Raw genomic sequence first — 26,354 nt, 5'->3', positions numbered from 1 at the left:
TTACTTAGTGCAACTTTTTGATTTGACTACTTTTTGATGCTAATATTTTAACCTTTTCTCTCGTATTATCAATATAATTATTTAGCGCAATTTTTTGATTTCACTACTTTTTGATGCTAAAATTTTAATTTTTTTCTAGTATTATTAACAAAAATAAAATATAATTTATAAATATAATTTTTGAGAAAATATTTTTGATAATGATTAATTTTTGCAAAGAATTATTTTGGCTATAAACATAATTTTTGAGAAGATTATATTTTTTATTATTATAAAGAACTATTTTTGCTGACGAAAGATATAACTTAGCGCTTTTTTTTACATCTGTAATGTCTTTTTTTGTGGGATAAATTATTAGAGTATAAAATATATAGTTAATATCCCAGATAGCAAAATGTTAGCTAATAATCATGACTTTACAGCAGATTCCTATCCTAAGATTAATTGCTGTATCTGCAATTGATGACATTATGCTAGCATAAATAATAAGTAAAATCTGACAGCAGATTAGCGGCAAAAACCAAGAAAATTTGCACAATATAGTTAATGGCAAATTGGCGGTAGAAACCTAGTCTGTCAAACACAATCTGATAGCAGATTGGCGGCAGAAATTGAGCAGGAATAATTAATCTACAATTTCTTGTCATTTAAAAATATGATAAAATTGAATATTTTTCAATGAATATGTGCATAAAATGCAGTATCCATTAATTATAATTTATTTTATAAATATGAAATTTAATATAATATAATTAAACAAAATAATATGACATATATTATATTGTAGCTATATCTCAAATAGCAATTGTATACTTTGTAATGTAAATTTGCAAATATTAATTTTTTGATTAGTCCATAAAAGAAATACAAGTAAATATTTTTCAAGCATTTTATAACGAGAGACTACGTGAAAAAGAAACAAATTTGCGCATTTTTGTCGTATTAATCATGAAGATCATTCATACAATTATGAAACTTTTTGTGCATAAATTATCAGTGCAGTATATCCAATAGGCATATCATCTCCATTTTTCTCCTTCTCTACGTTATGTATCTTAAAATTATTTTGAATAATATCTGCGTATTCTTTAGCTCTTATTTCCGCAAATTTACGTGCTAATTCATTCTTGAATTCAACTCTTAGATTATTCGGCATGTCGTCCAAAAAGTTAAAAGTACATTGTGAAGTGACCATGGCTATCGAATTGAATAAAATATATACGATTAATTTAATATTGTAAATCAAATAAATGAGAAAAAATATAAAAACATTATATTAATTACGTAGCCTAGAATTTAATTTTTGCTTGTATATATATCAAGGAAAAGACTTACATAGAAATGTTTCTGCATTATCCTTGTAGTTCAATATCCGATGACTGCAATGATTAACTTGAAATCCAATATCTTCAAGCATTTCTATTATCTCTTCACGAGGTTGGATTGAATAATGAAGTGACCCAACATACTTTGCTTTGTCCTATATAAAAGATAATTGACAATATATACAGTTAAAAAATTAAATGTGCAATATATATATTATATATTACATATAAAATATTTGTTATACAAAAAAGATGTATCCAAAATTAATTCAGGCATCAAAATTAATTATCTTGACGTAATTTGAGATTAAAATGACAAATTTTGCTACCTATAGAAATGTCGAATAATACAAGTACACATAAAACAAAATTGAATCTCATATCTTATGTTAGCCAAATCTATATAAGCATACATTCGGAGGATTTTAAAATAAAAATTTCACAGTTACACAGAAATTATTCTACAATATAATCTTATATTATATTTCAATTGGCAATAATATTCACCCCCATATACGATGCATATCGCTCATCTTGCGCCATAATTTTCGAAACTTCAAAAAAACTATGACGAACTATATATAATATCAGCATAGTTTTGTCAGGTCGAAGCATACAATACATATTTTCAAACGTCTGGCTGTTGAATAACGAAGATAAATGTTAATGATTGTAATTTTAAAAATATATAAATTTATTAGAATTATTTTTCGAAACACATAATTATGCAAAAGTATATATTAGTAAAATCGTGTATTACAAAAATTCTTTCTTACAAAATAATATTATAATTTAACATTATTAAATAAATTTTCTTACCGAATGTCATGGCACCAATGCAAAGTGTGAAATGAGAATATATGATCAAATTTCGAAATATATTTCTCCGGCAAGTTTTTCGTTTGAATATCCAACACTTCGAATTTGAGTCGTTCCTTGTCATCGTACATTTTATTTGCGTATTCGATCGTACTTGCCATAATATCTGTGCCTTTATATAATATACATATATAGTTTTAACATTAATTAATATTATTTTTCATTGCATTATGTGTTGTTTTTGTGCGCGCGTGAGCTGTCAAACTTTTTTACGATTCATTATTTTTTCTTACCGATCATTGTTGCTTTTGGATTAAGAGCCGTAAGAAGAATATCTTTTGTTGTATTTCCAGGTCCACAACCAACATCCATACATTTTCCAGTAATATGTTTTAGTTCCTCGGCAAACTCGTCGACAATAAGTGATATAATTTGTTTGTTCGCTTTAGTAAATAAAGCGTACTGCGCTGCTTGCATCATGATTTTATGATAATGTTCAAGTATATAACTAAAATTTATAAAAACTTGAAGAAAATGAGCTATAATTTAAGAGTTGGTGTGTCGAAATTTCAATAAATGCAAATATACTCTGCGTGTAATTCTTCTTTACTTATTCAGAACGATTTTGGTTTTTTTTGGACTTTTTTTTTTAGCTTATCATATAATATAATACATTAAAATATTCGGAATAATGGGCAAAACAACACTCAATACAATAAGCTGAGATGGTTTAAAGAAAGGAATAAACGTTTTGAATAAATAAAAATGAGCAATTAATTACACACAGTTTTAAAATAACCAAATTACCGGAAATATGTGAATTGTTAGATGTGGCTGGTGAAATTGTTGATGAAATGAGGAATTTATCGAGCTACTTTATAGTTCCTGCGAAAAATTACATAGAGAGCAGATATATATTATGTAAAATCATTGTTTTTGAAGAAAGAGCATTTTTATACGATGAGTGTACTGAAGTGTGTGTGTGTGTGTGTATGTGTATGTAAAATGTATGTATACAGAATAAGAAATAATACAAGATATTAGCATTAAAAAAAATGGTTGCGTTAGTAGAACAGTGTCGCGAACTTTTTAAAGAGACATTTCTTAAAATAAAAATTTAAAGAAAAAATTATATTATAAAAAGATAGATAATGTAATTCGAGGTGTTGTGTGCCTCGGGTCGCGCACAAGGGTTCGCGCCAAATTAGGATATGGATTCGGGGCGTCGAAAGTCGGATCGGGTTGTCTTAAGATGTCGAATCTTATGCACCTGGTTTTTTTTTAAACAATTGAACACTTGTGGTTGGCTTATTTTAACAATATTACACCTATTAGTGTAAGTTACTTAAACTAGTCTCGCGATAGCAACAATATATATGTATATATATATATTTGATTTGCGTGTGAATCTAGTTAGGTTACTGAGAAGCAACTGCCTCGAACGTGTTTTTGCTCGACTTATATAATGTCGATATTGAGGAAGTTTTTTAATCGGAAAAGGTGCCTTGTCACAGGTCTTGTCGATCAAGAGCCTAGGTCAAAGTTTGAATTATGCAGTTAGTTGCTTTATTCACTGCTTCAGTAAGATAACTATTGAATAGTTATCAATGCTTCAATAATGCAGCGAGAAATGATTGGTCGAATCGTTATCAATTTGACATTGATTCGACTTTGACATCGATTCGACAACGAATCGACGTCGAATAGACTATCATTTCTCACTGGGAAGGTAACTTCATATTGTTACTATATATCGAAATATAATATAATATATAGGGTACAAGTAACGTAAATGTATATTGTAATTTCCTACGCATAGATTTTTACAGTTTTATAATGTAAATATAAGATAACTCTTAAATGTTATATAAAAGCTATAACAGCAATATAACTTGTTGCATTATTGTAATATAACTATAGTGTGACTGTTATCGTACATGTTATTGTATATTAACCGAGGGGGTAACCACTAGCTAAAATGTTGTCCCACAGATTACATAATTTCATTTGATTTCATGATTTCATCTAATTACAAACGATTTCATCTGATTATAAATGATTTCATCTGATTACAAATGATTTCATCTGATTGCAAATGGATTTTTTTTTTAATCGGAAGGGGTGCCTGGTAACAGGCCTTGTCGATCAAGAACCTAGGTACAAACGAAGCAAATTCAAAGTCCTGCTTCGCTTGCACGTTGGGCAATTTCGCGTATTAGTGTAGTCAAATTAAGTTTTTATCTCGGAACTGATTCAATCAACTCGGATCTTAATGATTTATGGCTTAAAATTTCACAAATTAAATATACTAAAACCTTTATAGGTTAAAAATTGCCGCTTTTTACAGAGAATATGAAAAAATGCGAAAAAATTGAAATTGAACGATAAATGATTTTTTGAATGTGCTTCCTCGTATTCTATTGTTTGTAAACTGTAAATAGTTATTTACCAGAAGTTTAGCTGTAACGAAATATAATTTTATTCATAATATACAAAGATTTTCAAACATCTACATCTTCCAAATTATCTTCTTCAAAAATGATTCAGAAGTTTTTTTTTTATCACAATTAAAATATATAATTATAATAGAATTTTACAATTACATTGTAGCTTATTTTATACATAAAATTATATTAGAAAAGATATTATCTTATATAAATATTAAGATATATTTATATTATCTTAAAATTTTTATATTATCTTAATATTTTTATATTATCTTAATATTAAGATATTTATATTGGATAATATAAATAGTAAGATATTATCCCACAAAAAAAGACATTACAGATGTAAAACAAAAGCGCTAGGTTATATCTTTCGTCAGCAAAAATAGTTCTTTATAATAATAAAAAATATAATCTTCTCAAAAATTATGTTTATAGCCAAAATAATTCTTTGCAAAAATTAATCATTATCAAAAATATTTTCTCAAAAATTATATTTATAAATTATATTTTATTTTTGTTAATAATACTAGAAAAAATTAAAATATTAGCATCAAAAAGTAGTGAAATCAAAAAATTGCGCTAAATAATTATATTGATAATACGAGAAAAAAGGTTAAAATATTAGCATCAAAAAGTAGTCAAATCAAAAAGTTGCACTAAGTAAGTGACAACATAATATATAATATTTAGATAAATTTCTTATAATGATACAAATGTATAATTATTGCTTTATTTTAAAACGTTTATAATATATACAATAACAAAATAAATTCAGTAAAATATATATATATATATATATATATATATTTATTCATCTTTATATTTAAATAACATGAATAATTATGTAATTAATTCAAACTGGAATGTATATACATTGTAAAGTTATTATATATTTTTATAAAATATTTAGATAAATAGATATATATAAAAAATAAATTATTTATCTCTAAATAATTATTTAATTCAAATATATTTAAACGTATATTCAAAAAAGGTAATATAAGGCACAAAGAATTAATGATAAATTATTAAATTAAGGCCATGTGTAACGAGCAATACGATATTATTTTATTATTGAGAAGAAAATTCTTAATTTGACATAATAATTATACAAACGTTTCGAGCTCTACTTGCTCCTCTTCAGTGCGCAAAAAAATAGTGATAATAAATACCGATAATAAATAAATACATAAAATTCTAATAAAAAATCCGCAATACATAGTCAATATAAGTTATATAGTTGAGTCATAGTTAAAACGCAAAATATATTTACAATGAATTGAGACCATTAAATAGTTCAACAAAGTAAGAACCCAATTAGAAGCAGAATGATTCGTCCGGTTATTCATAAAATATATTAGAATTATTAATAAAAACTTGGAGTGACACTTATACATTACTCCAAATGAACCACTTATCGTTATTTGACGAAAGTCCCTCGATCTGGCAATGATTATGTTCATCCTCTCCAAATTATTTGATATTCGTTAACTGAATTTAAAGAATTTATTCAATTGTAAAATAGGATTCCACTAATGTGTATGTGAAAAAAGATTAAAAATTATAAATTAACTAACTACTAAAATATTGAACCTTTATGCTTACAAATTGTTCCGAATAACTTGAGATGACGATGCTTCTAATTGTTGTTGGCCTTATTGTTAGTACTTGACTGTTGTCTAGTCTTTTAAAAAGTCGAATAAATAGGTGTCAGATCTCACAAAATAAACATTTACATAAGTCTAAAAATTCGATATTTCTTCTAGAATGTCGAAATACGCGTTGTTAAGCAATTCGGTGTCTGTGTTATTATTTATACCATGCCTTTGTTCCTTGATGTGTATCATTTCCGAGATAAGTCTTTTATAATAATTGTCATACGAGCTTGAGCATTGGTATGTGATGTTTTGATTAGGTATTAATTTTGCATTACAAAGAATTAAATTTAGGAAATTAAAAAAATTTAAAGTTAAATAAAAATTTTTAATTTAAATTAAAAAATAAAAGTAAAAATAAAAGTAAAAAAAATGTAATGTACAAAAAATACTTAGCGCTGTTTTTGTATTATAGCCCTTTGACTACGAAACGTCCTTAAAAATGATGATTAGTAACGAAATGTGTATATACAGAATATATCACACACAGAAGTCGCATCCTATCTTTGGAGAGTGAAATGATGAAGTCAAAATAAGTCGAAATTAAAGAATCATGAAATTATATTTGAACCTTTTTTATAAAAAAATTCATAATGAAAATAATGCGCTTTAAACATCTATCTCGAAACTTTGATTGCGATCAGGAAAACATTGCAAATGCTTTAAAACATGTATCAGAATAAAGAAATTTTTATTCATTTATATTTTGATTGATCAATTAAACACTTTGAAATGCTCCATATACATTAATTAATATATGTATACATCAGGGTTGGGAAAGTTACTTTGTAAAAGTAACTAGTTACAGTTACAGTTATTTCATTGAAAAAATAACTAGTTACAGTTACAAGTTACCGATTTTAAAAAATAACTCGTTACAGTTACAGTTACTCTAAAAGTAACAAGTCGTTACTTTTCAGTTACTTTTTAAAAATAATTATACATTGTTTTAAATATAAGGAGCTTACATTTTATGCACAATTACAGTCAAGTATTTAAAAAAATTCTTGAATGTAATATTGATCGATTTGCTTGCGATTTTGCAATTAACATCAATGTATGAATTATCTTTATATACAACAGTAAAAATAGTTATAGTAAGTTACTAAATGGTAATCGCAAAGTCGCAAGCAAATCGATCAATTATTACCTTTAAGAATTTTTTTAAATATTTGACTGTGATTGGTCAATCTTAATTATGTGTTATATTATTTTATGTACACAAAATGAAAATTTTAGGTAAAAGATTAAATCATATGAAGATCCATATGCTACTGTTATCAAAATTTAATTTAATAATATAACGGCTACCATACTTAAACAATACTTTTAGCGCATGTTTCCAAAAAAAGTAACTAATAAAGTAACTATTAAAATAGTTACTAGTTACTAAAAAAATGTAACTAAGTTACAGTTACAGTTACAGATGGAGAAAAGTAACGAAGTTAAGTTATAGTTACCGAAAAAAAGTAACTGTAACTGTAACTTCGTTACAAGTAACTCGTTACTTTCCAACCCTGGTATACATATATTAATAACATATATATGTATATGTATACGTCTTTAGCATATATTAATGTATAGTAAATTCATTTTTATAATTTTCACTTAGCCCATTCACATTGCCCAATCGTTGAATCTGTTTAATATGACAATTATTGCATGTTACATTATATACATATATTTTATACATGTATATCGATATGTTCAGCTAGCCACATGTCATTCGAATATCGAGCCACGTAATATGTTTATAGATTTCTATTGAAGCGTATTGCAGTAAAAAAATTAGTCTATACTTTGATTTATATTTTATTTTATTTACTAATGTGTTAAAATAACAATACAAAAACAGCGCTAAGTATTTTTTGTACATTACATTTTTTTTACTTTTATTTTTACTTTTATTTTTTAATTTAAATTAAAAATTTTTATTTAACTTTAAATTTTTTTAATTTCCTAAATTTAATTCTTTGTGCCTTATATTACCTTTTTTGAATATACGTTTAAATATATTTGAATTAAATAATTATTTAGAGATAAATAATTTATTTTTTATATATATCTATTTATCTAAATATTTTATAAAAATATATAATAACTTTACAATGTATATACATTCCAGTTTGAATTAATTACATAATTATTCATGTTATTTAAATATAAAGATGAATAAATATATATATATATATATATATATATATATTTTACTGAATTTATTTTGTTATTGTATATATTATAAACGTTTTAAAATAAAGCAATAATTATACATTTGTATCATTATAGGAAATTTATCTAAATATTATATATTATGTTGTCACTTACTTAGTGCAACTTTTTGATTTGACTACTTTTTGATGCTAATATTTTAACCTTTTTTCTCGTATTATCAATATAATTATTTAGCGCAATTTTTTGATTTCACTACTTTTTGATGCTAAAATTTTAATTTTTTTCTAGTATTATTAACAAAAATAAAATATAATTTATAAATATAATTTTTGAGAAAATATTTTTGATAATGATTAATTTTTGCAAAGAATTATTTTGGCTATAAACATAATTTTTGAGATTATATTTTTTATTATTATAAAGAACTATTTTTGCTGACGAAAGATATAACTTAGCGCTTTTTTTTACATCTGTAATGTCTTTTTTTGTGGGATAAATTATTAGAGTATAAAATATATAGTTAATATCCCAGATAGCAAAATGTTAGCCAATAATCATGACTTTACAGCAGATTCCTATCCTAAGATTAATTGCTGTATCTGCAATTGATGACATTATGCTAGCATAAATAATAAGTAAAATCTGACAGCAGATTAGCGGCAAAAACCAAGAAAATTTGCACAATATAGTTAATGGCAAATTGGCGGTAGAAACCTAGTCTGTCAAACACAATCTGATAGCAGATTGGCGGCAGAAATTGAGCAGGAATAATTAATCTACAATTTCTTGTCATTTAAAAATATGATAAAATTGAATATTTTTCAATGAATATGTGCATAAAATGCAGTATCCATTAATTATAATTTATTTTATAAATATGAAATTTAATATAATATAATTAAACAAAATAATATGACATATATTATATTGTAGCTATATCTCAAATAGCAATTGTATACTTTGTAATGTAAATTTGCAAATATTAATTTTTTGATTAGTCCATAAAAGAAATACAAGTAAATATTTTGCAAGCATTTTATAACGAGAGACTACGTGAAAAAGAAACAAATTTGCGCATTTTTGTCGTATTAATCATGAAGATCATTCATACAATTATGAAACTTTTTGTGCATAAATTATCAGTGCAGTATATCCAATAGGCATATCATCTCCATTTTTCTCCTTCTCTACGTTATGTATCTTAAAATTATTTTGAATAATATCTGCGTATTCTTTAGCTCTTATTTCCGCAAATTTACGTGCTAATTCATTCTTGAATTCAACTCTTAGATTATTCGGCATGTCGTCCAAAAAGTTAAAAGTACATTGTGAAGTGACCATGGCTATCGAATTGAATAAAATATATACGATTAATTTAATATTGTAAATCAAATAAATGAGAAAAAATATAAAAACATTATATTAATTACGTAGCCTAGAATTTAATTTTTGCTTGTATATATATCAAGGAAAAGACTTACATAGAAATGTTTCTGCATTATCCTTGTAGTTCAATATCCGATGACTGCAATGATTAACTTGAAATCCAATATCTTCAAGCATTTCTATTATCTCTTCACGAGGTTGGATTGAATAATGAAGTGACCCAACATACTTTGCTTTGTCCTATATAAAAGATAATTGACAATATATACAGTTAAAAAATTAAATGTGCAATATATATATTATATATTACATATAAAATATTTGTTATACAAAAAAGATGTATCCAAAATTAATTCAGGCATCAAAATTAATTATCTTGACGTAATTTGAGATTAAAATGACAAATTTTGCTACCTATAGAAATGTCGAATAATACAAGTACACATAAAACAAAATTGAATCTCATATCTTATGTTAGCCAAATCTATATAAGCATACATTCGGAGGATTTTAAAATAAAAATTTCACAGTTACACAGAAATTATTCTACAATATAATCTTATATTATATTTCAATTGGCAATAATATTCACCCCCATATACGATGCATATCGCTCATCTTGCGCCATAATTTTCGAAACTTCAAAAAAACTATGACGAACTATATATAATATCAGCATAGTTTTGTCAGGTCGAAGCATACAATACATATTTTCAAACGTCTGGCTGTTGAATAACGAAGATAAATGTTAATGATTGTAATTTTAAAAATATATAAATTTATTAGAATTATTTTTCGAAACACATAATTATGCAAAAGTATATATTAGTAAAATCGTGTATTACAAAAATTCTTTCTTACAAAATAATATTATAATTTAACATTATTAAATAAATTTTCTTACCGAATGTCATGGCACCAATGCAAAGTGTGAAATGAGAATATATGATCAAATTTCGAAATATATTTCTCCGGCAAGTTTTTCGTTTGAATATCCAACACTTCGAATTTGAGTCGTTCCTTGTCATCGTACATTTTATTTGCGTATTCGATCGTACTTGCCATAATATCTGTGCCTTTATATAATATACATATATAGTTTTAACATTAATTAATATTATTTTTCATTGCATTATGTGTTGTTTTTGTGCGCGCGTGAGCTGTCAAACTTTTTTACGATTCATTATTTTTTCTTACCGATCATTGTTGCTTTTGGATTAAGAGCCGTAAGAAGAATATCTTTTGTTGTATTTCCAGGTCCACAACCAACATCCATACATTTTCCAGTAATATGTTTTAGTTCCTCGGCAAACTCGTCGACAATAAGTGATATAATTTGTTTGTTCGCTTTAGTAAATAAAGCGTACTGCGCTGCTTGCATCATGATTTTATGATAATGTTCAAGTATATAACTAAAATTTATAAAAACTTGAAGAAAATGAGCTATAATTTAAGAGTTGGTGTGTCGAAATTTCAATAAATGCAAATATACTCTGCGTGTAATTCTTCTTTACTTATTCAGAACGATTTTGGTTTTTTTTGGACTTTTTTTTTTAGCTTATCATATAATATAATACATTAAAATATTCGGAATAATGGGCAAAACAACACTCAATACAATAAGCTGAGATGGTTTAAAGAAAGGAATAAACGTTTTGAATAAATAAAAATGAGCAATTAATTACACACAGTTTTAAAATAACCAAATTACCGGAAATATGTGAATTGTTAGATGTGGCTGGTGAAATTGTTGATGAAATGAGGAATTTATCGAGCTACTTTATAGTTCCTGCGAAAAATTACATAGAGAGCAGATATATATTATGTAAAATCATTGTTTTTGAAGAAAGAGCATTTTTATACGATGAGTGTACTGAAGTGTGTGTGTGTGTGTGTATGTGTATGTAAAATGTATGTATACAGAATAAGAAATAATACAAGATATTAGCATTAAAAAAAATGGTTGCGTTAGTAGAACAGTGTCGCGAACTTTTTAAAGAGACATTTCTTAAAATAAAAATTTAAAGAAAAAATTATATTATAAAAAGATAGATAATGTAATTCGAGGTGTTGTGTGCCTCGGGTCGCGCACAAGGGTTCGCGCCAAATTAGGATATGGATTCGGGGCGTCGAAAGTCGGATCGGGTTGTCTTAAGATGTCGAATCTTATGCACCTGGTTTTTTTTTAAACAATTGAACACTTGTGGTTGGCTTATTTTAACAATATTACACCTATTAGTGTAAGTTACTTAAACTAGTCTCGCGATAGCAACAATATATATGTATATATATATATTTGATTTGCGTGTGAATCTAGTTAGGTTACTGAGAAGCAACTGCCTCGAACGTGTTTTTGCTCGACTTATATAATGTCGATATTGAGGAAGTTTTTTAATCGGAAAAGGTGCCTTGTCACAGGTCTTGTCGATCAAGAGCCTAGGTCAAAGTTTGAATTATGCAGTTAGTTGCTTTATTCACTGCTTCAGTAAGATAACTATTGAATAGTTATCAATGCTTCAATAATGCAGCGAGAAATGATTGGTCGAATCGTTATCAATTTGACATTGATTCGACTTTGACATCGATTCGACAACGAATCGACGTCGAATAGACTATCATTTCTCACTGGGAAGGTAACTTCATATTGTTACTATATATCGAAATATAATATAATATATAGGGTACAAGTAACGTAAATGTATATTGTAATTTCCTACGCATAGATTTTTACAGTTTTATAATGTAAATATAAGATAACTCTTAAATGTTATATAAAAGCTATAACAGCAATATAACTTGTTGCATTATTGTAATATAACTATAGTGTGACTGTTATCGTACATGTTATTGTATATTAACCGAGGGGGTAACCACTAGCTAAAATGTTGTCCCACAGATTACATAATTTCATTTGATTTCATGATTTCATCTAATTACAAACGATTTCATCTGATTATAAATGATTTCATCTGATTACAAATGATTTCATCTGATTGCAAATGGATTTTTTTTTTAATCGGAAGGGGTGCCTGGTAACAGGCCTTGTCGATCAAGAACCTAGGTACAAACGAAGCAAATTCAAAGTCCTGCTTCGCTTGCACGTTGGGCAATTTCGCGTATTAGTGTAGTCAAATTAAGTTTTTATCTCGGAACTGATTCAATCAACTCGGATCTTAATGATTTATGGCTTAAAATTTCACAAATTAAATATACTAAAACCTTTATAGGTTAAAAATTGCCGCTTTTTACAGAGAATATGAAAAAATGCGAAAAAATTGAAATTGAACGATAAATGATTTTTTGAATGTGCTTCCTCGTATTCTATTGTTTGTAAACTGTAAATAGTTATTTACCAGAAGTTTAGCTGTAACGAAATATAATTTTATTCATAATATACAAAGATTTTCAAACATCTACATCTTCCAAATTATCTTCTTCAAAAATGATTCAGAAGTTTTTTTTTTATCACAATTAAAATATATAATTATAATAGAATTTTACAATTACATTGTAGCTTATTTTATACATAAAATTATATTAGAAAAGATATTATCTTATATAAATATTAAGATATATTTATATTATCTTAAAATTTTTATATTATCTTAATATTTTTATATTATCTTAATATTAAGATATTTATATTGGATAATATAAATAGTAAGATATTATCCCACAAAAAAAGACATTACAGATGTAAAACAAAAGCGCTAGGTTATATCTTTCGTCAGCAAAAATAGTTCTTTATAATAATAAAAAATATAATCTTCTCAAAAATTATGTTTATAGCCAAAATAATTCTTTGCAAAAATTAATCATTATCAAAAATATTTTCTCAAAAATTATATTTATAAATTATATTTTATTTTTGTTAATAATACTAGAAAAAAATTAAAATATTAGCATCAAAAAGTAGTGAAATCAAAAAATTGCGCTAAATAATTATATTGATAATACGAGAAAAAAGGTTAAAATATTAGCATCAAAAAGTAGTCAAATCAAAAAGTTGCACTAAGTAAGTGACAACATAATATATAATATTTAGATAAATTTCTTATAATGATACAAATGTATAATTATTGCTTTATTTTAAAACGTTTATAATATATATGTTCAAAACGCATCAGAAAATATTAGCCGTGGAATAAAATAAAATATTCTGTTCGAATAATATTTTAGAAGATTCTAGAATAATCGATATTTACAGCAAATAGTTTTTTGTATGTTTTTCGCGGAGAAACAGCGACATAAATCAATCTGTCTCAAAAAAAAACATTCCTCCAAATATCAACAATTAACGGTATCACAACCGTTCCGCCGAATAATTAGTTTCAGTGAGCATGCGCGGCTTACCACGGGCGCCTCTTTTCACCAATAATTATCGCGATCACCCGCGCGCGCATGCTTTCTGCCAGCCGTCTTCCGTTAATTTTGACAGCGGCCAATAATGAGCTGTGCTCTCGAGTCACCTCGAGCACACTTAAAATTGCTCGCAATAATTGGCGCTTCCCGAAAAGGTGGGTTTTTTGCGGAAACCCATAAATGAGAGCTCGCACCCGAAATCCGCGCCTTATCGCTTTTTCCGCCGTGAACCGCATAACGCAACCGCAGATTTGTAAAACCGCAGAAATTCGTTGACGACCGCCGCTTATTCCGCACTTTGATTTGAGTTCGATTTTCTCTGTAAATTAATTAAGATTGTAAAAGTTTGTTAAAGTGTTCGTTTTTTAATTGTTTTATAATATTAAAGTCAGTTTAATACAAAGGGTGACTCATCCTTTCGTGCAGCGCGATCCTTTCTCTCGCAGCGCGTTCGTGAACATATTTCTGGTCCTTCGAGCCGGATCCGTCGCACCGGCAACCGCAAGTTCGCGAGCGTGACTTCTCGTGTGAGTGAAGGTGTGAACGTCTGGGTGTGCAGCCGTCATGGATGTGTCCACGCTGGTCGATTGTCAGCGTGAGATTCAAATCCGAATCTCACGCTCCGTAGAGTACCTGAAGAAGCTGGGCAGCGCCAACATCACCACCAGTGCTATCGCCACACGCACCAGAATCCTGGATCAGCTGTGGGCAAAGTTCGAGACGCAGCACGACCTTATCCGAGCGGCCCTGAAAGACAAATTCAGTGAGAGCGAGTATTTCAAATCAGATTTCCATGCAGATACAGAAAATCTGTACATAAGTCAGCGAAGCATACTTGATGGCTACGCCAAACACTTTCGTGCACCGAACGTAGCTCCTTCTGCCGACGTCACGCCACGGTCGTCACTGCCGCGCATCAAGGTACCGCCATTCTCTGGTGCTTACGCTGATTGGCCGTCGTTTCGGGATCTCTTTCTCTCCGTCGTGAGTGGCAACGCGATCTCCAACATCGAGCGCTTCCATCACCTCCGCTCATGTCTGACGGGACCGGCTGAAAAGTTAATAAAGTCGTTACCCGTCACTAGCGACAATTATGAGCGTGCTTGGGCGATACTGGACAAGCACTACAACAATAAAAAAGAATTGATCCGCTCCAACTTTGCCACGTTCATCGCCGTGCCAAAGATGAAGGGAGATACCGCAGAGGAGTTGAGACGCATCCACAACGCCGTTACTGCCACCGTCAACGGTCAGGAGAGCATCGGGCGTCCAATAAACTCCCACGGGATGGACCTCTTCAACTTCCTAGTGACGGAGCTTTTTGATGCACGCACACGTCTGGAGTGGGAGTCGTCCATTTCAGACTCATCAGAGCCAGCACAGAACGAGGCACTCGTTGACTTTATCAGTCGGCGGATCCTGACGCTCAATGCCGCACGACCAAAGGGCGTCAGCAAACCGTCCGGAGATGCTCCACGGATCGCCAAGGCACACGTCACGAAACACCAAGGATCTGAACCGCCGCACTGTGCACTGTGTCGCGAGAACCACACCTTGATGGCCTGCCGAGACTTCAAGGCCAATACAGTCAACGAGCGTAAGGCGTTCATAGAGACAAGCAAGCGCTGCTACAATTGCTTAGGCAACCACTTTCTATCTCGCTGCCAGTCGAAGAAGAACTGCCTCACATGCGACGCACGACACCACACGATGTTGCACGGAGCACCGACGTCTTCACTGTCAGCTGAGGCCACCACACGCGCCACCACACTGACCACGACTCTGCAACATCAGGATTACAAGGCCGTTCTTCTGGCAACAGCTCGAGTGAACATCGCCGATCGGTACGGGTCCCCACACGCCGTACGCGCTCTGATCGACCAATGCTCTGAGGTGTCGATCATTTCAGAGACCTTGGCACAACGCCTTCGCCTTCCTCGAGTCTCGACGGATCTTTCGATCTTCGGCATCGGAGGGACCCGCTCAGGATCCGCTCGAGGCAAAGTAACGCTGCACGTAACGTCAGACGTGACCAACGCCGAGCTCAGCGTGGTAGCCTTTGTGCTGTCTCGCATATCACTGCAGCAAGGATCAGTCTCACGAGGAGAACGCAGCTGGCCTCATCTCAAGGGACTCCAACTGGCCGATCCTCGTTTTTTGGACGACGACCCAGCTGAGTTACTCTTAGGAGCCGAGGTCTATTCCTTGATCCTCGAGGAAGGCCTCCGCAAAGGAGATTCAAGGATGCCGATCGCCCAGCAAACAAGCCTGGGGTGGATCCTCTCTGGCGGATACGACGCCACATCAGTCAACGGACATCGCCGCACATTCCGATGCACCGCCGATCATGACCTCGCCGACCTCGTTCGCCGCTTTTGGGAGCAGGAGAGCGAGCCAATATCTCAGGCTCCACTCACTCCTGACGAAACCAAGTGCGAGGAGCTTTACGTGCGCACCGTCACACGCACGCCCACCGGAAGATACATGGTGAGACTGCCTCTTGCATCACCGCCGACGACTCTTCAAGACACTCGCCGCCCTGCGGAGCACCTCCTGAAAGCCATGGAGTCCAAGGGCAGCCGAGACCCTCGATTTGGCGACCTCTATCGCAGCTTCATGCAGGAATACGAGGACCTGCAACATATGAAGAGGGTAAATATCGCAACAACAGCTGAGAAGATCAGATGCTACTTACCGCATCACGGGGTCCTGAAGGAGGCGAGCACGACGACGAAGCTCCGAGTCGTGTTCAACGGCTCTCAACGGACACGAACTGGGAACTCGCTGAATTCGCATCTGCTGACTGGGGCGAATTTGCTGCCCGCTCTCACCGACGTGCTGCTGCGATGGCGTTGGCACCGGTATGTCTTCGTCACAGACATCGAGAAGATGTATCGCCAAATTCTCGTACATCCTGAGGACTGCAGCCTTCAAACGATACTGTGGCGTCAACACAAAACGAGCGAGATCTAGGAGTACGAGCTGCTGACGGTGACCTACGGCATGGCGTGTGCACCGTTCCTGGCCATCCGAACGCTGCGGCAACTCTGTGCGGACGAAGGGGCGCAGTTTCCTCAAGGGGCCACAGCACTTCGGCGAGATTGCTACGTCGACGACGTAGTCACCGGAGCGGACGACCTCGGCGATGCCGTCAACCTCCAGACAGAGCTGCGCAATCTCTGCATGGCGGGCGGATTTCCGCTGAGGAAGTGGGCTTCAAACAATCCGGACGTCCTCAGCGGAGTCCCACAGGAGCACCAGCTGCAGCAAGGACCACATTCCTGGGACGACGAGAGCCATTCGACCTTGGGTCTGCGATGGCATCCTCAAGAAGACCGGTTTGCCTTCGCCATACATCCTCGTGTAGTCAGCGAGTTTACGAAGCGACGAGTCCTCGCAGAGACTGCACGGCTGTTTGACCCGATGGGCTGGCTCGCACCTGTCGTGATTCGGGCGAAGATCCTGATCCAGACCACCTGGCTTCAGCAACTCGACTGGGACACTCTACTACCTGCCAAGGACGTCAAACGTTGGCAACAGCTGCTGAACCAGCTACCTCTGCTCAGCAACATACGGGTGAATCGCTGGCTCAGCACCGACAGCGATTACTCCACGTTGCAGATCCACGGCTTCGCAGATACATCAGAGCGAAGATATGCTGCCGCCGTTTACATCCGCAACTCTGGAAAGAAACAAATCACAATCAATTTAATCATGGCGAAATCCAAAGTCGCGCCCGTCAAGCCAGTTTCGTTGCCTCGCCTTGAACTGTGCGCTGCTGTGCTACTCACCACGTTGACGTTGCATATCCGAAACACCCTCGGCTTGACATCAACTCCAGTGCACCTGTGGTCCGATTCCAAGGTCACTCTCCATTGGATCCAGGGACACGCCGCTCGCTGGAAAACGTTCGTCGCCAACCGGGTGGCTCACATCCAGACTCAGCTCCCGGACGCTCAGTGGAGACACGTGGAAGGACAATCCTGCAGATTGCGCATCACGAGGAATTAATCCGGAAGAGTTAGTCAATCACACGCTATGGTGGACGGGACCTACCTGGTTGGCATTGGACGAGACAGCGTGGCCCAGCTCAGGGGTCGACATCGCAGAGGACGACCTTCCGGAACAACGCACCACCAGCCTGATGACCAAAGGTGCCGTCATCGTTGAACCGGATCTTCTCCTTCGGTTCTCCACACTCCATCGGCTGCTGCGCGTTACGGCCTGGTGTCGTCGATGGCTCAACGTGGCGAGCCGAGAGGTCACACTTGGTCGTCCGCTGCATCCTGACGAGCTGGACGCCGCCCTACTTCAGTGGCTTCGAATTGTGCAGGCACTCCACTTCCCGGACGAGATAGCCGCTGCCACTGCGGGACGTCCCGGTCCACCACGCAGTTCACTGATCAAACTCAGTCCATTCCTCGACGACCAAGGTGTACTGCGCGTAGGAGGGCGCCTCAAACACGCTCTGCTGCCTTACGACGAAAAGCACCCGGTGATCGTTCCGCCGGCCTCCTGGATGACGCGACTGCTCATCGAGTCCTGCCATCGTCGGTCTCTACACGGCGGCGTCCAGATGACTCTCGGCTTGCTTTATCTTCGATTCTGGGTGCCACTCCACAGCCTCCAATGGGCAACCTTCCGCGTGACCGAGTGACGCCGACTCGGCCATTCCTGAGCACTGGCCTGGACTACGCGGGACCCATCTTCATCCGGACCAGCAAGGGGCGCGGACACCGCTCACAGAGAGGATACATAAGCTGTCTTCGTATGCTTTTGGTCGAAGGCTATCCACCTCGAGGTCGTCTCGGACTACAGTTCCGAGGCCTTCATCGCCGCCTTACGCCGCTTCGTTTCCCGCAGAGGCCTGTGTACGGACGTGTACAGCGACTGCGGCACGACGTTCGTCGGCGCCGATCGCACCCTGCGCGAGCTCTTCAAGGCGTCATCTTCCGAGGGCCATCACATCGCTCGCGCCGCCAACAATCAAGGGATCCGCTGGCACTTTAATCCGCCAGCGGCCCCTCACTTCGGTGGTCTGTGGGAGGCTGCCGTAAAATCCACAAAGTTCCACCTCCGTCGAGTAATCGGCGAAACCACCCTCACATATGAGGAGCTTAGCACACTCCTCACGCAAATCAAGGCGTGTCTTAATTCTCGTCCGTTGCAGGCTTTATCAGACGATCCGGACGACACTTCGGCGCTCACACCAGGCCACTTCCTCATCGGGGCGCCACTATTAGCCGTACCTGAGCCATCGTCGACTGGTCAACCAGCATCCACACTGTCACGCTGGCGTCATCTCCAATTGATGCGAGACCATTTTTGGCAGCGTTGGTCAGCGGAGTACGTGCACGGCCTCAACCCCCGCACCAAATGGATATACTGCACTGATAATTTCTGCACAAAAAGTTTCATAATTGTATGAATGATCTTCATGATTAATACGACAAAAATGCGCAAATTTGTTTCTTTTTCACGTAGTCTCTCGTTATAAAATGCTTGAAAAATATTTACTTGTATTTCTTTTATGGACTAATCAAAAAATTAATATTTGCAAATTTACATTACAAAGTATACAATTGCTATTTGAGATATAGCTACAATATAATATATGTCATATTATTTTGTTTAATTATATTATATTAAATTTCATATTTATAAAATAAATTATAATTAATGGATACTGCATTTTATGCACATATTCATTGAAAAATATTCAATTCTATCATATTTTTAAATGACAAGAAATTGTAGATTAATTATTCCTGCTCAATTTCTGCCGCCAATCTGCTATCAGATTGTGTTTGACAGACTAGGTTTCTACCGCCAATTTGCCATTAACTATATTGTGCAAATTTTCTTGGTTTTTGCCGCTAATCTGCTGTCAGATTTTACTTATAATTTATGCTAGCATAATGTCATCAATTGCAGATACAGCAATTAATCTTAGGATAGGAATCTGCTGTAAAGTCATGATTATTGGCTAACATTTTGCTATCTGGGATATTAACTATATATTTTATACTCTAATAATTTATCCCACAAAAAAAGACATTGCAGATGTAAAAAAAAGCGCTAAGTTATATCTTTCGTCAGCAAAAATAGTTCTTTATAATAATAAAAAATATAATCTTCTCAAAAATTATGTTTATAGCCAAAATAATTCTTTGCAAAAATTAATCATTATCAAAAATATTTTCTTAAAAATTATATTTATAAATTATATTTTATTTTTGTTAATAATACTAGAAAAAAATTAAAATTTTAGCATCAAAAAGTAGTGAAATCAAAAAATTGCGCTAAATAATTATATTGATAATACGAGAAAAAAGGTTAAAATATTAGCATCAAAAAGTAGTCAAATCAAAAAGTTGCACTAAGTAAGTGACAACATAATATATAATATTTAGATAAATTTCCTATAATGAAACAAATGTATAATTATTGCTTTATTTTAAAACGTTTATAATATATACAATAACAAAATAAATTCAGTAAAATATATATATATATATATATATATATATATATATATATATTTATTCATCTTTATATTTAAATAACATAAATAATTATGTAATTAATTCAAACTGGAATGTATATACATTGTAAAGTTATTATATATTTTTATAAAATATTTAGATAAATAGATATATATAAAAAATAAATTATTTATCTCTAAATAATTATTTAATTCAAATATATTTAAACGTATATTCAAATACATGATAGTACATTCAAACATGAGAGAGCGGGAGAGAGCGAGAGAACGCGAGAGAAAGCGGGAGAGAGCGAGAGAGAGCGAAAGAAAGCGAGAGAGCGGGAGAGAACGAGAGAAGGCGAGAAACAGCGTGAGAAAGCGAGAGAGAGCGAAAAAAACCGAGAGAGAGTGAGAGAAGACGAGAGGGAGCGAGAGAGAGCGAGAGAGGCCGAGAGAACGCGAGAGAGAGCGGGAGAGAGCGAGAGAGACCGGAAGAAAGCGAGAGAGCGAAAGAGAACGAGAGGAGGCGAGAAACAGCGAGAGAAAGCGAGAAAGAGCGAAAAAAACCGAGAGAGAGCGAGAGACGACGAGAGAGAGCGAGAGAACGCGAGAGAGAGTGGGAGAGAGCGAGAGAACGCGAGAGAGAGCGGCAGAGAGCGAGAGAACGCGAGAGAGCGGTAGAGAGCAAGAGAGAGCGAGAGACAGCGAGAGAAAGCGAGAGAGGGCGAGAGAGAGAGCGAAAAAAGACGTGGGAAAGCAAGAGAGAAAGGGTGAAAGAGGGGGGAGAGTGAGGGGAGAGAGAGGAGGAGAGAGAGAGAGAGAGAGTGAGAGAGAGCAAGAATTTATTTTTTGTTTGGTTGCTTAAAAGGTTAAGCAGCTGAGGAAAATGTCACTATACTAGGATGGGTGACCGCGGATAAGGTAAAGCAGCTTCGGACAGAATCACTTTGTCGGGATGGGTGATCGGGACAAGTACGACGCCGTATCTTAAAAAAAAGTGACACCTTTTCGACCAAAAAATAACTTGAAAAATTCATATCTCCGCAACCAATAGAGCTATCCAGTTCCTTAAGGTCTCATTTTACTCGGAAAAAATCGCGCTTTCGATTGATATGGTCATCTTTTGAAAAATATGTTTCCGTTCATGAAATATTTCAAATTTTTGTTTTCAAGCTTACGAAAATCGTGTTACGTCCGGTAAAGGATACACAGTAGCGTCCTACGGATAATTTTCGCTATTGTTTCGATATTTTCGCTATCTTTTCGATATCTTTCAATATTTTTTTTTGTTTTTTTGTAGATTGTATTTTAATTTGACGAATAAAAGATATAACTTAGCGAGACGCTACCGCGTCTCCTGATATATATTTAATGCAAAATTATGGACACGAATTTAATTTAATTTTAATTAATTTAATGAAATATAATTTATTTTTGGAAGCAGCTAATCGAGAGAATATCAAATTGAACTTGACTAAATTATTGGTTGTATAATCTTCTTAATTAAAATGTTAATTTTAATATTACTTTTAAATATTTAATTATATAGCAAAAAATGATATTATGTCGAAAATTATTCTATGATTGAAAGAGGTTTAAGCGCATTTCATACAGATATCAGGGCCCGTTTTTTTGCACACCATTAAACAGCCGACCCCGATAATGATTTTGAGGTATTAACCTTATCGTGTTTCAGAGCACCCCTGGTGACCAGCCGGTCATCTGGGGAAGACACTAGTTTAACTTTCTTTCAATTGGAATCTGCGATTCTGCTCCGAGATAAAAAGGATAAATTACTTCCCTCGTGGGAAAAAAAATTCAATTAAAAATGGGGGAAACTGCGGACGACAGATGGATTCAAAGGAGGAATAAGCACGTACCCGTCCAGCAATAGGAGCTGAAAATCGTTGATTCGGAAATATTTGTGAGAAATTACGAGGACACTAATAGGAGCTTTAATATCGTTCCTCGTGACAGTCTCGGGAAAGACGAAATGTACTTAGAAGACGCCATTTTTATGTCAGAAGCATACATCTGCTGGACGCTACGCGACGTTCACATTTCGTCAACAAATGCAATTTTCACTTCATTATTCTTGATAAAGTGGTCGTAGTTTGATGTAAAACAAAGAATCAACGTAAGCGAAAAATTTACGTCGATTGTGGATGATGTACAAAAAATATCGCAGATTATGCTCAAAATCTTAGCTACCTTGCTCCTTGTATAACGTCGACGAACCACCTTCGTCACTATGATTCATTATCGGGGTCTTTATGAAGGGTCATTAATATTATTCTACGGACAAGCTAACATGCTTCGGCACTAACTTATGTCGTAAAAAATTGATACAATAGCGACGATATAACTAAATAATAACATGCGAATCTTTTTTAGTTACTTTTCGGTAAGTATAATAACGTTGAAACATGTCACCACCCTGTTATTAGAATGATTTTATATACATATATTATAAGATAATAAAAATAGACATGACATGCATATATGAGGTATATAAATATTTGCATCAATTTTTAATTTATATATTATATTTTTGGATTGCTTTATCAACTTATTATTTCATTTGTCGGCTTTAAATTATCTCAGCTTATGTTATAACTCTGTTGTCAAAGTCTATGATAAAGAATTATTACAATTTTTCGTCACGGTATTATTCGCGAGACACGGTGCATTGCGTTAGTTTCATATGCTACAATAAAATGTATCTAATAACGTACAACCTCTAATAGGTCTAATAAAGCGGAGTCCGCAAGAGAGGTTTTTTTTTTAAAATGCAATTGCAATTATAATTACTGCGCGATCTTTGGCTCCACGGACAATTTGGAGATACATTAAATGCCTGCGTAATGCAACGTGCATTATGATCGCGAGAGATGCACATAAAGTGTAATCAACGTGACGTGTGGGAGGAAGCGCGATGCAAAATATACGGACGAGGACGATGGTACTGGTGCAATTTTAGGATAATTTGAACTCTGTGTACGTGCAGAAATATTCGCGTCTCTCCAACCCGTCATGCTAGAAAATTCTATTTCGGAGAAGTTCTCGCGAGTCCGGTCTCGTATATTTATATATCATATGTGAATTCGACATTTTCCAAGTGGCGCGCACGCAATGAGACAAATCTCGCGATTAAAAAATATAGAGTTTTAAATTCATAATGCACTCTCAATATATGCAACTACTTTATAATCTTTTTTTTTTTGTTTCTTTTTATTTATCAAAAGCGATTATGTTATTATTCATTATTTTTTTGAAAATAATTTTACGGGATGTTTCGTATTTATAATGCAAATATGCGTGTAAAATTTTCATATATATATATGTGTGTGTGTGTGTGTGTGTGTGTGTGTTTTAAAAATTTTGTTAATAATTTAAGAACAATGAAAAATTTTTGGACATTTAATGTAACCCATAATCGTGTTGCGATATTTCCAGGATACGAAATTTCTTGAATTATACGGTGGTTGAGATTTCGGTCAAATGAGATCTAGACACAAAGTTTCTTGATAAAGTTCTTGACGAAGTTATTATATATTGATATCAAACTATACACTCATGAAAATGTAATATTACTGAAGAAATAATACTAAGCCACAGATCTCAGATTTAGCGATTATATTCAACATACATTTTTCATTAAAGAAAACTCATTTTAGAAGATTCTAAAATTTATATATTATATCTGTAACTATATATATATATGACATGCATGTATTATATGCATATATGTTATATGTATGTAGGATTGTATTTTATATATTTATGAAAGATTATATTATAATTAAATAATTAAATAAATATACGGTACTACGAGAATATCGTATGTACGAATATAGATAGAGAATATCGTATGTCCAATTATAGATTGGTAATAAAATCGGTAAATATGATTATGCAGACGAAATTGAATAGTAATACAATTGTGTAACACGTTACATCTGCATATCTATATCGATCGAACTTTTTAGTTTTTTATAGTACATTAATGCGCAGATATCATTCCATGAAAGTCAGAAGAAATATTTCGCAAATATTTTCGATTATGGCTACAGAAAAAGAAAGAAACACGAGAGGGATAGATAAAGCAGAAAGCCATTTTCGGGCATTGCTGTCAACTTGATATGATTCCGAGATGATTAATCTTAACTTAAGGACACTATAGTTTAATGCGATTCGTAGTTGGAATGGTGGAATGATGGGTTGTATGAAATGTTTGTACGCGTGAATTACAAGAATATTGTTACGCTGAAAATTTTGGTTACATACGATGCGTGTGAATTATTTGGGAAAGTTGATTTTCATCGTCTTTATTTGAATTTTATTCGTTTATCTAAATTTTTTAAGCATTATTTTTTTTATTGTTGACACGTTTCTTAAGCTTTGATATACTACAAAAAAATTGTTTAATTCATACAATTTTAAATTTATACTATATTTTAGATTGATAATATATTATAGTATACAACTTATACAGAAACAAAATTTAATCGAGAAATCTAAACTTTAAACTGTAATCTATAAAACTTATAATTTTCCATAACACTTTAAGCGTCAATTTTAAAACATTTTGTGTGTAAACATTTCAATCTTTTTATCATCAGAACTCTACAGAAAGATATTGTTTTGTTTTTTTTAAATATTTTTTGTAACTTTTATGATAATATTTATACTATCGTTTTGCGTCGATTTTAGCTTTTTCTTGCTATTTTATAAAAAAATATAAACAAAATTTTTCTAAATTGTGACAGAATGAAACAATTTGGAAAACGGTATCATATCCAGTATTAAAAGACTACGAGAAACAATTAGTCTTGTTTTTAATATCATGACATAAACTTAGTCATATACACGGCCCATTGCTTTCATGTGCAAACACATAACATACATCGTGTCTATTGATAAAAATAAAAATATTGTCGCCAATAGTCGTAGCATGTTATAAAATCCACCCATCATTTCTCGTTGGTGTAGTGTGTAGACGTGCTGCCTATATTCGCACTCTACAGTAATATATAACGAAAAGTCGACCTGATTATACAACACGCGCAGTTAATTTTTCTGTCTCTGAACAGGAAAAAAAAACATAAGTGATTTATACAACGTATTTCTTATTCACAATAAGAGCATTCTAGAATTGCAAGGAATGAATTATACTATAGAGAATGAGAACAATATAACTTTGACAGTAGTCGCATTCGAAGAATGATTATCTCACGGAAGCAATAAAATCTGAAGAAAGATATAATACAAAAAAGAGATGATAAAAAGAAGAATTAAATTAAATCAAATACCTAATTTAATTATGATTCAAAATAAGAAAAGAGGATTTTTTGATGACGCTATAAGCGTCTATTCTATAAAAATCTGATAATTCTATATTCTCCGAATCAGATTAAAAATGCACGATAGAATCTCTCATCCAAGAAATCATCATACTCAAAGAAAAAAATTCTTTTGATCACTATTGAAGAAATTGAATGTTTAAAGAGATTTATTATTTTATATGTAAGCAGCCAGAAAAATTTTAATTTTACTACAACAGATTTAATATATTTTCAAATCAATTGACTGAAGATATGGAAATAAATATTTCACTGAGCTTCTTTTTTATTTGAAAAATTAACAAGAAGACAAATGATGAAATTAGATAATTAGCTATCGGGAAACTCTGCAGCAGTCT

General features: G+C 33.2%; 4 protein-coding genes across 6 annotated transcripts; 2 read left to right on the top strand and 2 right to left on the bottom strand.

The window, feature by feature from the left end:
• Positions 1-654: 654 nt before the first annotated feature.
• Positions 655-3,594, bottom strand: LOC114936144 (juvenile hormone acid O-methyltransferase-like). 2 transcript variants are annotated; one of them, XM_029309209.2, is made up of 7 exons: positions 3,415-3,594; positions 2,952-3,029; positions 2,438-2,652; positions 2,145-2,316; positions 1,833-1,965; positions 1,336-1,480; positions 655-1,197 (listed from the first exon to the last, which is right to left on the bottom strand). In XM_029309209.2, the coding sequence occupies exons 3-7, from the start codon at positions 2,622-2,624 to the stop codon at positions 968-970; spliced, it is 867 nt and encodes a 288-aa protein (XP_029165042.1). In that variant the 5' UTR covers positions 2,625-2,652; positions 2,952-3,029; positions 3,415-3,594; the 3' UTR covers positions 655-967. The 2 variants fall into 2 exon arrangements, with proteins under 2 accessions (XP_029165042.1, XP_085341449.1); XM_085485323.1 differs by lacking the exon at positions 3,415-3,594 and having other exon boundaries at positions 2,952-3,408.
• A 2,046-nt stretch (positions 3,595-5,640) lies between these two features.
• LOC114936148 (juvenile hormone acid O-methyltransferase-like) lies at positions 5,641-12,161 on the bottom strand. 2 transcript variants are annotated; one of them, XM_029309240.2, is made up of 7 exons: positions 11,982-12,161; positions 11,519-11,596; positions 11,005-11,219; positions 10,712-10,883; positions 10,400-10,532; positions 9,903-10,047; positions 5,641-9,764 (listed from the first exon to the last, which is right to left on the bottom strand). In XM_029309240.2, the coding sequence occupies exons 3-7, from the start codon at positions 11,189-11,191 to the stop codon at positions 9,535-9,537; spliced, it is 867 nt and encodes a 288-aa protein (XP_029165073.1). In that variant the 5' UTR covers positions 11,192-11,219; positions 11,519-11,596; positions 11,982-12,161; the 3' UTR covers positions 5,641-9,534. The 2 variants fall into 2 exon arrangements, with proteins under 2 accessions (XP_029165073.1, XP_085341448.1); XM_085485322.1 differs by lacking the exon at positions 11,982-12,161 and having other exon boundaries at positions 11,519-11,975.
• Positions 12,162-14,733: 2,572 nt separating this feature from the next.
• LOC114943315 (uncharacterized) lies at positions 14,734-17,142 on the top strand. The gene has a single exon (XM_029318904.2). The coding sequence runs from the start codon at positions 14,734-14,736 to the stop codon at positions 17,140-17,142; it is 2,409 nt and encodes an 802-aa protein (XP_029174737.2).
• A 30-nt stretch (positions 17,143-17,172) lies between these two features.
• Positions 17,173-19,597, top strand: LOC114946172 (uncharacterized). The gene is made up of 3 exons (XM_029322597.2): positions 17,173-17,916; positions 18,011-18,802; positions 18,956-19,597. Exons 1-3 carry the CDS (start codon positions 17,173-17,175, stop codon positions 19,595-19,597), a joined length of 2,178 nt encoding a protein of 725 aa, XP_029178430.2.
• The last annotated feature ends 6,757 nt before the right edge of the window (positions 19,598-26,354 follow it).

Source organism: Nylanderia fulva, unplaced genomic scaffold (genome assembly GCF_048542155.1).
Source record: "Nylanderia fulva isolate GAGA-0341 unplaced genomic scaffold, ASM4854215v1 Scaffold36, whole genome shotgun sequence".
Lineage (NCBI taxonomy): Eukaryota > Metazoa > Arthropoda > Insecta > Hymenoptera > Formicidae > Nylanderia > Nylanderia fulva.
This window is presented reverse-complemented; position numbering and strand designations above follow the sequence as displayed.

Bases quoted from the DNA above. Each gene is read 5' to 3' on its own strand.
- LOC114936144 (XM_029309209.2), bottom strand. From the start codon at position 2,624: ATGATGCAAGCAGCGCAGTACGCTTTATTTACTAAAGCGAACAAACAA. The intron at 1,481-1,832 runs GTGAATATTATT...TCTTTTATATAG, and splicing joins GATATGCATCGTATATGGGG to GACAAAGCAAAGTATGTTGG. The intron at 1,198-1,335 runs GTAAGTCTTTTC...TCAATTCGATAG, and splicing joins TAATGCAGAAACATTTCTAT to CCATGGTCACTTCACAATGT.
- LOC114936148 (XM_029309240.2), bottom strand. From the start codon at position 11,191: ATGATGCAAGCAGCGCAGTACGCTTTATTTACTAAAGCGAACAAACAA. The intron at 10,884-11,004 runs GTAAGAAAAAAT...TATTATATAAAG, and splicing joins TCCAAAAGCAACAATGATCG to GCACAGATATTATGGCAAGT. The intron at 10,533-10,711 runs GTAAGAAAATTT...GTTATTCAACAG, and splicing joins CATTGGTGCCATGACATTCG to CCAGACGTTTGAAAATATGT.
- LOC114943315 (XM_029318904.2), top strand. From the start codon at position 14,734: ATGGATGTGTCCACGCTGGTCGATTGTCAGCGTGAGATTCAAATCCGA.
- LOC114946172 (XM_029322597.2), top strand. From the start codon at position 17,173: ATGGCGTGTGCACCGTTCCTGGCCATCCGAACGCTGCGGCAACTCTGT. The intron at 17,917-18,010 runs GTTTCGTTGCCT...CATCAACTCCAG, and splicing joins AAGTCGCGCCCGTCAAGCCA to TGCACCTGTGGTCCGATTCC. The intron at 18,803-18,955 runs GCAACCTTCCGC...TTTTGGTCGAAG, and splicing joins CACTCCACAGCCTCCAATGG to GCTATCCACCTCGAGGTCGT.